The sequence below is a fragment of the Penaeus japonicus genome, unplaced genomic scaffold, assembly GCF_977035675.1.
Source record: "Penaeus japonicus unplaced genomic scaffold, GWHDUDI00000001_assembly GWHDUDI00000018, whole genome shotgun sequence".
In the NCBI taxonomy this organism is placed as follows: domain Eukaryota; kingdom Metazoa; phylum Arthropoda; class Malacostraca; order Decapoda; family Penaeidae; genus Penaeus; species Penaeus japonicus.
The window spans coordinates 11,915,498-11,932,997 of NW_028234420.1; the positions used below are offsets into that span (position 1 = coordinate 11,915,498).

Sequence of the window (17,500 nt, forward strand, 5' to 3'; positions counted from 1 at the left end):
ACGTCAGTGTGATGTAAATTTTGTAATAGCAACAGTTATATTCTATACATTATCCAAAAAGGGTTACGTATCTGAGGAAGTATAGATATGGCTATTCAAAATGTCAGAGAGGAATTATTTAACTGACCGTTGACATGGGGTCAATACAGATCAGTTAAGGAAGTGATAAATAATGATTCTGGTCAACAGAAAGAGATGGAGGATACGGTACGGCAAGCAGGTGCAGCTGGCGATAGAGCTGGTGTTCACAGCTGGGAGAGGGAGAGGGAAAAGGGTTTCGTGGTCCCGTGACTGGAGAATGGCCAAGAAGCGGACTGTTGTTTCCCTCCCACGAGTCAGACTTTCTGAAAATAATCTCTCATTCCATAATTAGAAAATGTGTTCATAGAGTTTAAGCTTTTACCTAATCATAAATTAACCAAATCATAGTTTATTTAGCATAGTACCAATCGTTTATATACTTAACATTAACTAGCTTTCAGATATTAATATAGCACAGGTCCTATTGATATTCTGATAATAGGAATACTCACTGAAGTTTTGCTCCCCAGGTTTTGTTGGTGTCGAGCAAGAAGGACCCGTGTGTGTGGCTGGTGCCGGGCGGCGGGCTGGAAGCAGGAGAGGAGCCGACCACAGCGGCCAAGAGGGAAGCTTGGGAAGAGGCGGGTATCCAGGGACACATTGCGCGGTACTTAGGCCTATTTGAGGTGAGTATTACACGTTTTTTTTTTTTTTCATATAAGAGCACACGCAAAAGCACACATACGTGCACGTACACTTACACAAGCATACATGAAGGAGAGGGAGAGGGAAAGGAAGAAGAAGAAGAAGAGTGAGTAATGATCTACGGAAAGAGAAATCTGATGTTTGGCTTTACTTATTTCCCTTGAGTGTTTTGTTTAGTGGAGAGATCTAGACGGTGTGAAGGTTGAGCGAGTCGCGTTGCATGCCATTAAGATGTGTGTGCGAATCTCGCCATCTTACGAAATATTTTGCCATCGTCAAAGCTCGAAAAACAATGGGTGTGTGTCGATTCCTATGTACTGACTAGCTCCGAATTATACATATAAAAGTTTGAAGACTCACATCTGATAATAGGTTGATTATTGGTATTTTTGAAGTTCTAGAGTGAAATGTCGCTTCAAATATTTTGCTTGTAATAATGATGCTAAATAAACTTTTTTTCTGGAATACATAAAGTCAAATAAGTTTATGCTTATAAACAGGTGAATTCATTGTGCAAAACTCTACGGATGAAACCCACCTGTTAAACTCGCTATTCTGATATACTTCATATGTTCATGGCTCATTATGTTAGGAAATATGAGCAAACGTATCCACGCCCACACACGCACACGCACACGCACACGCACACGCACACGCACACGCACACGCACACGCACACGCACACGCACACGCACACGCACTCGCACTCGCACACACACACACACACACACACACACACACACACACACACACACACACACACACACACACACACACACACACACACACACACACACACACACACACACACACACACACACACACACACACCATACATACATATGTGTTTGTCTACATTTTAAGAATTCCATTTAGCTGTTCATTCATCTATCATACTCCAATTGCGCACGATCATCATAGCATTCCTTCGACAAACGATCTTTAATAATATCACCCCATTCTACGCTACCCACATATATTAGTTTTGCAATAACAAAGCATAGTCCTTTTATCCCTAACTTTGAAACAAACTCACTGACGAGACCTGACTTTCCACAGTCCTACCACCACACAGGTGCAAAGAAGCACAGGACGGCAGTCTACATATTCGTCGTGACTGAGGAACATGCTGACTTCCCCGAGGCCAGGCTAGGTGAGAAGTGTGATTACAAAATTAAAAGGGTGTTTCCAAAATATCTTTGTCAGGTAATCATATCTTTTTTTTCTATATTTCTTTTCGTTATTTAAAGTACTAAGGTTTACAAGCATAAAATGCAAGAGGTTTTGTGGCTATTAGTGACTTGACCTTTTTTTTCTATTTGAATAAGATTAGAAGGAAGTTTATGTAATAGTCAACTGATTATTTAGATTGGGAAGTGTCCAGTCCAGGCTGTTATTCATATATGCTGTATAAGAATAGGAAAAGAAAATAAATTCTTGATAATTGCTTAGAAAAATATTGTTTTAATGAAATATAAGTATTTGAATGGTTAAGATAGAGAAGAGATGAGTTTCTTAAACTTACAGATGAGATTCTTATAAGTTTTGAACAAGTTTAAATGTACAAGACATATAGTGCTACCTTTATGTATGTAGTGCATACCCTTTTGTATATTGCAAAGGGGTATGTGAATACTCTTATATAATGCAGGAAAATGTGAAAGTGTCATTGTGCATTTATAGTTTGCTGTGAAGTGACATTAATATTGAGTTCAGTATCAATATTATTGTATCAAAATCAGGTGAATTTCATAAATGAATCAGAAATGTCAGCTAATGTGTTTGGGAGGAACATTTGATATATTCATCAGTGAACAGAATTTAGAATTGAGGGCACTAATGGCATCTTCAATCTTTAATTCAACACTAGGTATTTTCTAGTTCAGAAACTTCAAACGTGTCATCTCCACAGGCCGTCGCAGACAGTGGTTCAGCATGGAGGACGCACTGCTGCACCTCTCTCATCACCGTCCCTTACAAAGTGCTTACCTGCAACTTATGATGATGTCAAGACTCAAAGTAGCAGCAGCCTCCTAGTGGCTGCTTGGAAGGAAGGGGTAGAGAGGCTGAACGCATGAGGGCTGACTTATAATTTATAGTTAGTGGATGAATGATAGTGATATGGTTCAGGCAAAACAGGCAAAATAAAAATTAAAGCAAGCACTGATGATGGGATTATGAAAATTCCATGGAATGGGTGTTTCTCTTTTTTAAAGGAAGTAGAGCATTGAGGTAATTCAATTGACAGAGTTCTAATTTCAAGTATATTTCACTCTGAATAACAGTACTGACCAGTATTAAAGGCTCCAGATAACTTTCTTTGAAATGGAAGATGATATGATTTACATACACAAATCTAGATATTAAGCTATACATAGTAAAAATTCATATTTGTTTATTCAATCTATGTATCATACTTACTCAAAACAGAATCTCTGGTCATGAATTATTTTGTTATAGTTATAGTATTGTTTTATTTTTCAAAAAAAAAAAATATTGGAAGGCATATCTCAACAGTATCCACCTCCACCTGTTTATATAATGAGAGGTTTAGTCATTAAAATTTCATCTTATAATACTAGTGGGTCAGGTCACTCTTTTAGTGTGGACCATGCACAACAATTTGACTTACTGGTAATTTTTTTTATCATTTTTAATAAGGTACATTCTATTTTACAGAATTATAAATTAATAGTTTAATTATTTACTGCTCTGTATAAATCATATGTTTCCCTGTTGTGCAGTATTTGCAGAGGCTTTGGTTTTGCTCCAGACCTTTATAGAATACTTATTTTTATTTGATCATAAATACTTTTTACTCAGAAAATGGAATCAGTGTAGATAGTGCCATGTTTTAATTCATATGTATTTTCTGAGATATGTCTTGCCAGGTTTCTGTAATCACGTTAAAAATTACTACAAAAGATGATATCAGTTTACAGAGTGCCACTTACACTGTTGAACATTAAACTCTCTGGTCAGTGTTTCAGAGCTGAAGTATAAACTATCACATACATGAAGTGCTTATGCATTACATGAGGTCTGTCTATGAATTATAATGAGACCTGCAGTGCAGCGTCCACTCATAGCTGTGCCTTGTTCCTTGGGTGTTGAGTGAGACCCATTGAACACATTCATGTACATAACATATTCATATTTTTATATACTTTAGATCACATCTGGTGCTTTTGAGATAAAGAGACTTTTTCACTAACAATTTTGGTGATTGACTTTTGCGAATGAGATGATAGACCTCATGCATTATCAGGAGGCTAAATTTATGATGTATGTAAGTATACAAGCAAAAGAATTAGAATTAAGTCAAAATGGATTTTGTTGTTCACACTAACACATACATTCTGACATGACATTCACAGCCATCTCTACATCTACATACATTCACCTTCATATATAGATTCATAATCACTTATTGTAGTTTCATATTCAAATGTGTTACCCTCATAACACAATTCATACCTAATGTTATGTACAAAAGACTGATTGACATAAGATAAATTATGTAAATTTCTATGTCTGATAAGTCTTTGGATTCACTTTCAAAATAATTCAGTACATTTACACACAACCATGTCTATGTGTTCACCTACTGTACGTCCCTACACTCAAAAGAAGAAATATTTTGCAATTACAATTGTCAGTACTTTTATTGAAGCTGGAAGACAACAGCAGGCCATCATATCATATTACCACAGTAAGAACTGCAGATAATGATGATATTTGAAATGCATATTATTACATAAAAGAGATACAATACCATGATCCTTGGTTTACAGATATAAAACTAGGTTTATGTAACTTAATCCAAATGGTCTTGGCAACTAACATTCCTATGCTGCCTTTGAAAACAATAATATTACTTTGAAAAGGATTACCTTGCTAATTATGAGGTACAGGTCATTTGATCAGAGAATTATACTATGTCTCTTTTTTCATCATTTATAAAATGTTTTATCAGTGAATTGTGATACTCTTTATTATTAACCCCTGCAGAACATGCATCCCATGTCCTGCATGGGATGCTTGAAGGGAATGCAGGGCAAATTGTACCAATACTCCAACAGGATGCTAGAATATAATTGTCATCCTTCCAAGTCTCATAAAGTAGATATTGATCTGTAAATTCCAGAAATACAACTCATTTTTTGTGCAAATTGAATAAGAGTATATAGAAAGGATTGTTACTGAGTTGATGAGAAAATGCATCCTTCAAGGGTTCAGTATGGTAATTCAAAGCATGCATTTTTCAGTTAAGAACAACAAAGGCCAATTTATGATTTTCTGCCTGTTTCTAAAAAGAACTAGTGCAAAAAGTACAATGCTGGCCTGAGAGAAATAAACCAAACTGCTCTAAGTATACATAGAGCATTTAATTAATACATTTGATAAAATGTTTTAAAAAATGGGGAAATACTAGATGACATTTTTTATGTATATTTGGTGTTGCTGATTTGAGACCTCATGATGTAAGACCTTAAACAATATCCATTGCAGAAACCTTGTGTTTAAGTTATTTTAGAGGCAGATACTAATTTGGATTTATAATGTTTAATAACTAGCAAGATCAGAGTTTAAAACATCTGTATTTAAATCATTCATTGATGCTGGTATATCTCATCCTCAGTTACAGTCTTAACTTTTTGTTAAGAGTTATTCATATGTCTTAATATTGAGAAAAGATTCTGTTAACAGGTTACTATAAGAATTGAGGGAATATATTCTTTTATCATGTAATACACTTACATTTTCAATAGTGATGACTGAAATTCCACTGTTTTCCTGCTATTTGTCATCAAGACATAATTCTAATAATAAAAATGATATCATGTATGATGGATTCCTTAGAATATTTTTTGTACCAACATCTTATTTATACTGTTCATTGCAACATTATGAAGATTATTTTCATCTTTTTTTGACAATTGTCATTATCAAGAGTGTAATTATCTTATATATAAATAATGCATCAAGTTTTGAAAAATTTAATAACTTTTCATATTTTCCACTTGCTGTGAATTTTCTCAAATCCCTGAAAAAAAGAGAAATGTACTACTCATAAGCAGTTTCATTATCTTTATAATCAAGAATACTGTGTAAATTCACAAGAAATGTATCCATATTTCTTTACTCTCATAAGTTTCTGAACAAAACTAATTGGGCTTCCAGGTAATGACTCGGTAGGATTAATCTATCAAAAAAACAAATTTGTGTAAGTTATATATATATAAAGAAAAGAATCTATCATTTTTAAAATGTTTAAAAGCAACTGTGTATGTTACTAGATCAGAATATTTTTAATCTATTTGAATGACATATAAATACCATCTGTAACATATCAAACACTTATGTAATATCTCTAGAAATAAAACTACTTTTGTAATGGAATCTTTTTGTAACCTTCTTAGAATCCTCAATTGAGATCTGAATGATTCATCTTTTTTTAGTATATTTTGAGCTGTGGATATTTCCTCTTATTATTTTATTTTCTATTTTGACAATATAACTTCTAGAAACTTCCAGTAATAGCCTACTCCTATATATGGTTCAATATTAAAATAGTTTTTAAAAAGATATATCTCACAAACTTCATCTTCTATAAAATAATGTTCATTTGCATAATTACATCTTAAATCATGTAAAAAAATAAAGTAAAATAAAAATAAAATGTGTTGTATTTTCAGGGTATAAAAGAACCAATGAGTACAATATATACATTTGTATGATTTTATTCATGTGTTATGCACAGTTATCAAAATATCCTTGGGATGATACATTTAGTAAGTCTCAACAACTTTTAATTTCAAGATTACAAAAAAAGTCTTTTGCCTGTCACAAAAGAAAACTCAAAGATGATCCTTTCACCCTTATAGACAGTTGAATATAGATGAAGTGATGTATAAGCCTGTGTATGTGTAGGTATCAATGAATGTTGACCGAGTGAGTGTTATAGATTTTAAAATGTAATGTGTATATGCCCCTATGTAAATACATACATCCACACATTGATATCTTCATGCTGAGGTTAAATACAACCAAGAATGATCTATATGCAAAATACTCTTTAGAGACACAATGGAAGATAAACTCACTAGCCATCATATAAGGCACTTTGTATGTAAATGACCTCCTATTCTAAGCTAGCTATTGCATAGTTTAATTTTAACTAACCAGTTCCTCCTAGTGCATTTCTAATTAGATAATAGTTTATTAATCAGAGAAAAAAAAATGGTTGCTTCAATAATTTTGAATTTTAACTTCTTAGTTAAAACTCCTGCCATCAAGAGACACTTCCCTCCCACTCTATACCTCCATCAAATATCCAAGATTTTCTGGGCTATTATAATAAAACAGGCATGCAAATACACTCTTTGCTTGTGAGAGTTATTCAGAGTACTTTCTATAAATGAATATCAGTGAAATAAAACAAAATTAACGTTTTTCTCTATTCATTCTTATAACAATCACTCCCATCAAAACCGGAAAAAAGGTATTAAGTATATATATAAAGCTAATATATGCTGAACTTTCAAATGCATTTAATATAGCTTTTCTTCACAAATTGCATTATATGTACTTGAAGCAATTTAGCCTTATAGCATTACCCCGTCCCCATCTAACATGAAACATATTGCACTCATAGAACAACTATATCTATTTTCACTTTCCTCTTCTCACCTCAGTCTCAAAAGAAGACATCGTGATCCTTAACTCATGTCATTTCCAGGTATAAATTTAGCTTTTTGCTTAAATGTCAGTTCTGGGATTCTAAACCTCACCGGAGGAATATATGACCACTTTTTAGTTATAGCCATCAGGAGAATATCTTATCATTCATTCCAATTAAAGCCTCTTATCTATAAATAAATATAATAATTTAATAAATATCTTCCCAATAAATATTACATTACATCATGCTTTAAATTCAACATTACGACAAAACCCTTTAAAGAAAAATATGCCCAGGGTTGTGAAATATAAAACCGTCTTACTCAGCATTCCTAATTCTAACAAGTATCACGAGATTCACATGACATTCTATCATAACAGGTACTTGAAGTGAATTAAGTACTTGCACATTGCTGACATTAGATCAATACATGTCCATAGCAGGGGCAAAAACGATATACACTTACCCTCACCCTGTTACAACCAGCAATTTGTTTTTGTTTTTTATGATCACACATGTATCTTCTTTTTACGTTTTTACAAATACAGGAAATCATCATGCCTTTATTGCAAATATTTTTTTAGCACTGAATCCTAATAACCTGACCCTCTCTGAAAATCTATGCGAATCCTGAGACCTATTGCTCAGTCATTCTTGTATAAAGCTTACATTTCAAATCAAAAGCACCTTGTGTAACTGTTTAACAATTTAGCTGAAATGTTTGGATGCATTATGCATACTAGTGTCTACAATGCAGTCTATAAAGTTAATATTACCATATCTACTCCCTTACAAAAGACATTATTTACAGCTATACCATTCATTCAATACCTTTACAATCATTCATTGCATATTTCAGTTACTATTAAAAAGGCCATGTTTATCACAACTTTGTCACACAACTACAAGTCTCAAACCATCTGAGACTCAAAAGCAGTTACGGACTCTTGTAAAGCTTTGTAATACACAATAATAAAATAAAGCATTATATGAAAGGAAATGCAAGAAAATACCCATTACAATTGTAAGTAAATAACAAAGCTGGAGAGTTAAATAAATTGGAAACCAAAGGGAATGTTGCAGGAAATGAAAATATTTTATGCAAAATGCTGTTATTTTACCCCTGATTTCATAAACTTTACTTTTATGAAGAAATGTAATGGTAATAATATTAGCATTTGCACAGACTAATTTTTTATACTACGTTCCTTAGGTCCTGAATACTCACAAACCTTAAGTAAATCAACTGAAAGAGGAGAGGAAATGTACCCTCCATGTTTCCACAGAACAGTGAACCTGGTGTATATCAAACACTACTCAGATAACAGCTTAACAATAATCTATACAATTACATCTAGTTAAAAATGGAAAGTCGAGGCAAAAATAATCAACATGAGTACTCTCCTATCTGATAAAGAAAAAAGATAAAATAATGTGCATTTCTTCATACCAGTTGTACCATCTCCTCAAAATGAATTATAATACGCAAGAGACTATTAAATACGTCAAAAATTAACTGTAACAAAATATAGCTTCAAAGTACAAGTAACTACACCCCACTGTTTTGTTATGATGCTGTCTTACAATAGAGTGGCACTGATGATAAAAGAGAAGGATCATAGAAATGAACTTATGAGGATAAATTACATTATACCTAAAGAAAAGGACTGCATACCATCTCTCACAAAGTCTTCCACAAGCAGCACTGGTTTGCATATTCAACTTATTTTCATTTTTGGCACTGGCTAAATACTGCAAGTCCAATGAAGAGATTACAAAATGAATTTTAATGAGTAAATGAGAAATTTACACATCAACTGTTACAGCCACATTTACTTTGATAATATTTGATAGTAAAACCAAGTCCATTGATTTTTTTTTCATTAACAAATCTAATAACCAATTTCATACTGACAAAAAGAATACTTCTGGTTTATATAACAATCAACAACCTTCTTTCATATATACCACATTAACATGAATTTATAAATGCATTGAAAAAAAAAAATCAAATTTCAACTCAGATTTAATGCCATAGTTCTATTTGTTTCTGGAGTACTGAGTAAAAAGACAATACAAATTCTTTCAAGACCTAAATAAATACAACATTTTCTTATTCAAATAAAAATAAAAATCAGTGAACTCTCGTACACTGATTACAAAAGATTTACCTTTTTGATAAATTGTAAATATCCTGCTGATTATCTAACAATAAAGTCTTATGCCAAAAAACAATTGGAAATACAAAGCAAAAAAGAATCTAATCTGATTTTTCTTTCACATTCATTTTTGAAAAAGAACATAAACAAAAACCTACAATATTTACATTTTCAAGTCATAAGTCTACATCCACAAATCCTCGTCTTTTATTAAATACTTATATATGTTACCCATACTCATAATTCCTGGAAAAATATAAATAACAAACAATATTAATCATTACTAAATAGTGCCAATATATTTACACAATAGTTCAGAGATTTTGGAAGCCCGAAGGAGAAGAATAAATTTCTTGATGTTGCAAAAAATGACAACAGTGTAGTGCCTGGTGAGTTTATCCTTGCTGGTATTTCCAATCAAGCTTCTTTATGAGCGGCCAAACACTCTGGAAAGGAGATTTCAAGTTTGAAAATAACATAAACAGCAACAGATCCAGCTAGCAATTAAAAGATAGAGATACTGCAGCTTTCATATTGGCATTAACAAGTTTAGTGCATGTTTTATAAATAAACATAACTGTGTTGGCTATGCAAGAAACAAAGTTCAGTGGTTAAAAAAAAAATCATACTGCAGCTTTTTCATTCATATGCATTGGCATTTTGTGCAAGTGTGGATAAATATGTACAACACAATGATCACAGAAAAGCATATTCTATGTGTATCCACAAACTCTGATATGGTATTTCTAATATGTTGAAACAATGCAGTATAACAACCGCAATAATATAAAGCATTAAAAATCTTACTAAAATCATGTTAATTTTGTTTTCTTACTTTTTTCAAGCAGAAAATCATGGTGAGCTTTAAGCATTATACAAAAAAGGATGCACTTTTATAAAAAGCATATGCAGTACTTGGTAATGAAAGCTATATAAGAGTATCTAAAACAAAACAAAACAAAGCACAAAAACAAAAAACAAAAAACAAAAACAAAAAACATAAATAAATGCAGACATAAACTTCAAATCAAGTCCTGGGATGCTTTAAGTCTTTTTTAAAATGTTCTTCATAATAGATAGTACTTAGTTTTCTCTTCTTTATTTTTTAATTTGATGATGACATATATTCAATCCGTTTTAGATATGAACTCAATCCATCACACATCAAAGCAGGCTCTCAGCAGTAACACTTACTTTTTGGTGTGTGCTTCACCAGGTTCTGTTTTTGCTTTCTTTGTTAGATTGTTGCTGAGAAGTATCATAAGCATCTTTCATTTAATATATAATCATATAGATGTACAATATACAAATGTATCCTTGAGAAGCTCTTTGCCAATATGAACAAAAGATAACAATGGTATTAATAAAATATCAATACATTACTACATACTTGACCAGCCGAAAATCAAATGAGCAAAAAAAATCCCCCAGAACTATTTGCAAAAATATAAATATGGTTACTTTCTTTTCAATCTACAGTGTATTGCTGGAACAACCTTGACAGGCGACCAATAGCCTATGTACCAACGCTTACAACAATACCCAGCCTATTACAATTACTTTCTAGTCCACGAACGTAAAATATATTTACCTTCTCAAATTTAACACAAACTATACCTGCTGAAAATGATAAATCTTATGTGAATAAGCAAGTCACTGTTTGCATGTGTCACACTAAATATTAACTTGATCTTTCCTGCTTTAATGCAATTTATTTGCAATTCACAGCATTGCTTTTCAGTAAAGAATATATATATGTCTGATTCAATAAAGAAATATGCAAAAACATGATTCCTTCTCTTATCTGTATCTTAGTATAAATGCTAATATTCCTAAATTTGCTGTCAATTATAAAAGACAAAATGAAAAAAAATTACTTTAATTTCTTCGCTTTGTTGATAGGTGCTTGCAAGAGGTTAGGTGTGGTTTCCATCACCCGCAAAAGAAGACCGTCAATATAGTCTTCAAGATCCCTGGTGTGACGAGCATTCTTTTCTATTGATGCTTGTAGGTTCACAATCATCTCAAGTAAATCCTGTGGAAAGAATGTAATATGACTATCAAATAAATGATTAAATAATAATAAACTAGTAAAAAAAAGAAAACAAAAAATTTGCTTTCTTAATAATATCTAACCATATGGCAGATTTAAATGAGGACAAAACACAAAACACAAATCACAAAAAACTAACCTCTCGAGACTTTCCAGCAAATTTATCATGAATCTCTTGGGGCAAACGGGACTGATGTGTAGGAGGATGTGGAAGACGATCATTTCCTCCTTCGACAAACCGGCCATCTTCTTCTCCAATGCGCTCTCGACTGTCTAAGATATGGAGACAATATGATAGTAAAAATCTTTGGCAGTGGAAATTACAGGCTATATAACTTCTCATAGGCATGTTATGGTAATAACTTTGATAATCTTTATCTCATAATCTTCATAAAACTAAAGCTGCATTCACACAAATACTAAGCTGGCATGAGCAGGGTGAGGTGAGAAGTTTTGTAATAAAATAATCAATGGATACTGGCAGTGAGCAAGTATGGAGTAATACAGGTAGACTAAACAGCTAAGTTTTCTTCCTTAAATTTCATGGTTCAAGCATTTCCTCAGTGACATCACATAAAAGAATTAATTTGAAAAAGCTTACTCAGTTTACTCATGTTTATGTATTCAGTGAGGTTACAAACCAACCAGCTCCCAAATGCTCCAACTTGCAAGGTCACTGCCAGAATCTTTTTTTATTTTTGGATAAAAGCCTAGAAGCAGAATTGGCAACACTGAAATTGGTGGTATACACAGTGAAGCACAAACTTTGGATATCATTTTACAGAATCAATCATAAAATAAGAACAAAAATAAAGTATACTTACTTCCTCCAAAGAGTTTGGATTTAAGTCCTCCAACTTTGCCTCGTCTCTTCTTTCCTTCTGTTTCATCACCATCTTCTCGAGACTTCTTCTCTAGACGCAAAGCCTTTATTTCTGGGAATCTGTGAACAAACACATGAATATTTCAAAAATTAAACAAAAATTTCTTACTATATTGATAACTATAAGTATGAGGTAAGGTGAAGAAGTAAATAAGTTGCTCAAAAATAAGAAGAACAGCTGTAAAAATGAAAGAACATTTTTACAACTTCAATGAAAGTTCATTAAAATAAAATAGAAAAAAATATCAGAATGGCAAAAACTACCTTAAGAACCACTTTTGGCCCAGAAATAAGATATAAAGAAAAGGAACATCTTTCCCTGGCAACCTTAGTTAATCCCTACCTTGTTCCAGGCTCCTCTCCTCGTGTAACATCATGGGTGCTGCTGGAACGTGAATTACCAAGGGATGACCGACTGTCGCTTCTGTTCATATTCTCCATACTTCCAACAACTGCAATAAAGCTACTATTAGAGGAGATTTTTGTAGCCTAAAATGTACAGAATACTTAAAAAATGAGGTTTGGAAAATTATTTTCCCTTGACATCTTTATATATCAGTAATCAAGATAATCTAATGAATTACAAAGCATTGCTCAATTAGGCTTTAAGGTTTCTTTACTTTCTGTTTTGTAACCAAGCATGAAAGATTACCTGTAATATATCAAACCTCTTTGGCATGATTTAGAAGATAAAGAAGAAACTATGTACCTTTCTAACAGAGTGCTAACTGATTACCACAATTAGTGCTATTCCCAATAAGACATATGGTAGAATATCTCCATAGTGACATTTATCTTAGGGTAACCACAAGGGACAGCTTACTATGACAAAGACTCTTAATTGTGGGCTCACCTCCCTAGGGATGTCTGAGCCAGAAGAAAAACTAGGAATTTCACTGATTACATCTTGAATTCTTTTGACATATGTTGCTTTATATATGAATGTACCCCATACAGAATTCTTTGTTCATTAAAATACTATAAAAACACTTTTTCAGTTTTTCCTTTGAACTGACATCAGATTTTTAATCCTTTAGTTGAAGATATTGGGGAAAGAGGCATGGAGGGAAGGGCAAACTACTATGGTAATAAAAAAAAGGTTAAGAACCACTGATCTAAATGAAGAGAAGCACAAGGATGGGAGGGGAGGGAAAAGAATGGGACTAGAGAAAGGAAGGGAAGGGAAGGGAAGGGAAGGGAAGGGAAGGGAAGGGAAGGGAAGGGAAGGGAAGGGAAGGGAAGGGAAGGGAAGGGAAGGGAAGGGAAGGGAAGGGAAGGGAAGGGAAGGGAAGGGAAGGGAAGGGAAGGGAAGGGAAGGGAAGGGAAGGGAAGGGAAGGGAAGGAAAGGGAAGGGAAGGGAAGGGAAGGAAAGGAAAGGGAAAGAAAAGGAAGGCAAGGGAAGGGAAAGTAAGAAGAGGAAACAAACAGAAAGAGTACTTCGAAGACCTACATTTTTGCCCAGCTCAGGGTACAAAAAAGTTTCTACAGTTGCTAAATACTACTGTCTCTTTCATGAACAAGAGTGAGGGGGTTGGTCACCCTACATAGCCTTCTTCCTTACCACAGCCATGGACAGGGTATTGGGCTATACATCATGACATGGTATCCACTACAGGGTTTGCAATATGCCTTCACTTTGCCATTCATTGGCAACTTTTAATACCTTTGAAGCACATGCTGAAGGAAAATGAAAAGTGGAAGAAGCAGAAAGAAACATAGGGGGCTGAAAGAAAGAAAGAAAGAAAGAAAGGGTGGGAATTAAAAAGAAAGAAAATGAAGAAACTTAAAGTAAGCAACTGGAAGAAAATGGAAAGGAAGGGAAGAAAAACAGACAAAAGGGATAATGAAGTAAAGGGAGCAGAAATAGGAGGGAAGAAATGAAAAGAAAAGGGAAAAGATTGTGATGGGAAGGGTAGGGGTTGGAATGAGAGGAATGAGTAGGTAACAAAAGAAAATTGAAGAGAAGTATAACATTTTTTCTAAAGGATTAAATACTGTCTGTTATAATACATACATTTCACCTTGTACTAATTGGTTAGGTGACTTTAGCAGGATCAACTTGGCTATAGGTTAGGATGGAAAAATATTAAATCTGTCACGAGTGTTGTTCTACTGTGAAGCATAAAATGGAATTTACTGACATAGGATGATGGTTTCTGCCAAACAATGTGCAATTGTAAGTGCAGCTTAGTGCCAATTTACAATTCCTTTCTTGATTTCTTTATCTACATTTTGAGGATAAGAGGATTGTGAATCTACAGGCTAAAAGAAATGTGTCATATTTCTGCTTCTAATCAAAATGAAAAAAAAAAAAAAAAAAAAAAAAAAAAAAAAAAAAAATTAAATGCATCCTAAATATACCAATACTACTAGGACATATAGTGCTGTACAACAATTCAGTGCTTCTTCATCAAAATATATCTGCTCACATCCATTGTCACAATGTTTATGAATGTAGTTTTTTTTAATGAAAATAAATGTAATAAATATGTGCAAAATAATGTAAAATCTGTATTTTTCTCTCCCTGATATCAATATTCCATTTTTGGGGGGCAAATAACCTTACAAAAACTATAAACTGAATTTTCCCCATTCAATGCATAATTGCTTAACACTATATCAACAACAAAAAATATAATCTAGGTAAATTGGGAGGTATTACCAACCCGATAACAACAGGGCGGTTTTGGCTCTGATTATTCTTAACAGGGTATTTCAAGCGTGCAGGCCTAGCGCCTCGGTCTATTCGCCTGCTCTGGCTGCAGCCACCCCCTGCGCGTACCATCACCTGGCGTGCCAGCCATACAAAAAGCCATAACATGATATAACATCCCTGGCGACAAGTGCAGCCACCACATGGTGTGATATCACATCACCCGGCATTAATGGGTTAATCACTGAGATTTAATAGATGATAAAATCAAAAGGTTGTCACACTTCTAATCATTTTATGTCTTCCAGAGATTATGAGCAGATGGTATTGCAGTTTCTATAAGAATACTATCATAGAGATGGCTAATCTAAAATATGGATTTCTGTGCTTTCCTACACAGCTGTATTTACCAAATATACACGAAATAATAATCTAGAAGAGGTAATTAAATAACCAATAACCAAACCTTTTGCTTTATCTGGTGTAATCTTCTTGACTTCTGTAACACAAGATTAGTATCTTACAACATGAAATCATGCAAAGATATGTTGAACATACGTATTAATAATCCACTATCACTATCAGATTACCAAGGGAGAAAGAGTCTGTTAAGAACAAAAAATAAAATTACTTACAGATTACTTCAGTCCCTGCTTTCAAGAAAACCTTATGCACTGATAAAGCATGCAATGTTAGAATATGATCAAGCAATTATAATTTTCAAATGCTGAATTGGCAAATTGTAGCAATCACAGATGATGTCAGTTCTCATTACCATACTAAAAACAGGAATAAAAAGGCTTTGACACTTGGACACAAGTTAAAAAGAAACAGGTTAGTTAAGATTATTTTCCAATTGAATAAACTCATGCAGGTCACTTTCGAGTCATATAAAACACCAAAGGAGGTCTGAATTACATAATCCCTTCCATCCTATTAAACCAAATACTTTATTACCTGGAAATACCAAGGTATGAGCAAAAAGTAGCTAATACACCAAGGAGAAAAAAAGTAATAGTAATGTAAAGAAACTCATTTCCATTTCATATGTGTAGTGTAAATGCTATACATTATTCCAAACTGTAGAGCATACACAATACACTTCAAGTTAATAAACAAAACTTTCATGCAGCAGAGGCAGAAAATAACTGGTAAAACAAAATTTCCCAGCAAGCTCAAGTGTAAGACAAGCTCTGCAGTAATCATAATGTAAGTGCAGATCATTATATGAAAGCCAACAAGTCTATAGTTGTTTCTTTCAAACTCATCAACACAAAACAATTATGATTGCTGCCACCTTTGTATGCACAAAATACCTACGATCTTTATAAAGCTAACAACAGCCAACATAAGTAACCAATCCTACTCACTAGCATTCCTGCCATAAAGTTTCCTCTCCCACTCATCAACGACGGGCTGATTGTTGGGCTTTTCATGAAGAGACCCAGAACGCACCACTGCAGCACTGGGCCGCTCAGCCAGCCCTGGGGTCCCTCGGAATGTTTGGAAAGTTGGGGTGGCAGGGGTGGGACCAGAACTGCTCTCCTTAGGAGTAGCAGGTGAAGAGGGTGTGGCTGAGTCAGATCCAAGGGTAAATGTAAAAGCTCTAGGTGAGGTGGGAGTTGGCGGAGCAGACACATTGAACCCATTTTGTTCAATTGGTGCTTTAACTTCCAAAATATTTTGGCTAGAGCCACTCTTCTCAAGAGTAGGTGGAGTAGTTGGAGAAACAAGGGCCCTCTCAACCAGTGATACTTTTGATGCAGAAGATACCAATGACTCAAGAGCTGACCCTTTCGGAGTGGAAGGTTCCTTTGCAGGAGGAGTAATGACTGTTCTTTCCATAACTTTTGGGGCTGCTGAAGTACTAAGTGAACGTCCCTTAGTTGGAGAAGGGACTGCTAGTGATTGCTCAGATTTTATGGAAGCAGGAGAAGGTGGAGAAGTAGTTTCAGTAACACTAGAAGATCTTTTAAATCGAACAGGTTTCTCTGGAGAAGGAGGGTCTCTTGGCACATTGGGTTTTTGATCCTCTTTAAGTGAAGGAGTGGGTTCTGGGGCTGGCTCTGGGGTGGTTTCAGGGGAAACAGGCTCCAAACTAGGTATTGAATTATCTTTGGTAGTTATACTACTTGTTAATGACATGGTCATTGCAGAATCTGATGAAGTGCTGTCGCGAGATGACTGCGAATCATTATGGGAGGAGAGATTAATTGGAGTTAGGTTAGGGAACATCATGGGTGGGTTGGAAGCGGGAACTGGGGTTGAGGGTTCCTGAGAGTGAGAGGAGATTGAGGACTGAGGAGATGGTGGGGGCATGGGCTCCACAGCTATGATGGGC

At 34.2% G+C, this 17,500-nt stretch overlaps 2 protein-coding genes across 5 annotated transcripts in view; one reads left to right on the top strand and one right to left on the bottom strand.

Annotated features, from left to right (window-relative positions):
- Nucleotides 1-6,124, top strand: part of LOC122255786 (uncharacterized) — a 76,054-nt gene extending 69,930 nt beyond the window's left edge. Inside the window, exons 2-4 of the mRNA XM_043020081.2 lie at nucleotides 552-707; nucleotides 1,786-1,879; nucleotides 2,639-6,124. Of these exons, the coding sequence (XP_042876015.2) occupies nucleotides 552-707; nucleotides 1,786-1,879; nucleotides 2,639-2,763 (375 nt within the window). The 3' untranslated portion in view covers nucleotides 2,764-6,124. The remainder of the gene's footprint in view (nucleotides 1-551; nucleotides 708-1,785; nucleotides 1,880-2,638) is intronic.
- A 330-nt stretch (nucleotides 6,125-6,454) lies between these two features.
- Nucleotides 6,455-17,500, bottom strand: part of LOC122255785 (uncharacterized) — a 46,951-nt gene continuing 35,905 nt past the window's right edge. The window contains exons 10-17 of one of the 4 annotated variants that reach the window (XM_043020077.2): nucleotides 16,530-17,500; nucleotides 15,626-15,658; nucleotides 12,850-12,958; nucleotides 12,448-12,566; nucleotides 11,763-11,896; nucleotides 11,448-11,605; nucleotides 10,765-10,818; nucleotides 6,455-10,016 (exon numbers count right to left, since the gene is read on the bottom strand). The exon at nucleotides 16,530-17,500 is cut by the window's right edge and continues 13 nt beyond it. In XM_043020077.2, coding sequence (XP_042876011.1) covers nucleotides 9,998-10,016; nucleotides 10,765-10,818; nucleotides 11,448-11,605; nucleotides 11,763-11,896; nucleotides 12,448-12,566; nucleotides 12,850-12,958; nucleotides 15,626-15,658; nucleotides 16,530-17,500 — 1,597 coding nt within the window. In that variant the 3' untranslated portion in view covers nucleotides 6,455-9,997. The remainder of the gene's footprint in view (nucleotides 10,017-10,764; nucleotides 10,819-11,447; nucleotides 11,606-11,762; nucleotides 11,897-12,447; nucleotides 12,567-12,849; nucleotides 12,959-15,625; nucleotides 15,659-16,529) is intronic. The other 3 variants (XM_043020078.2, XM_043020079.2, XM_086546573.1) reach the window with 3 other exon arrangements.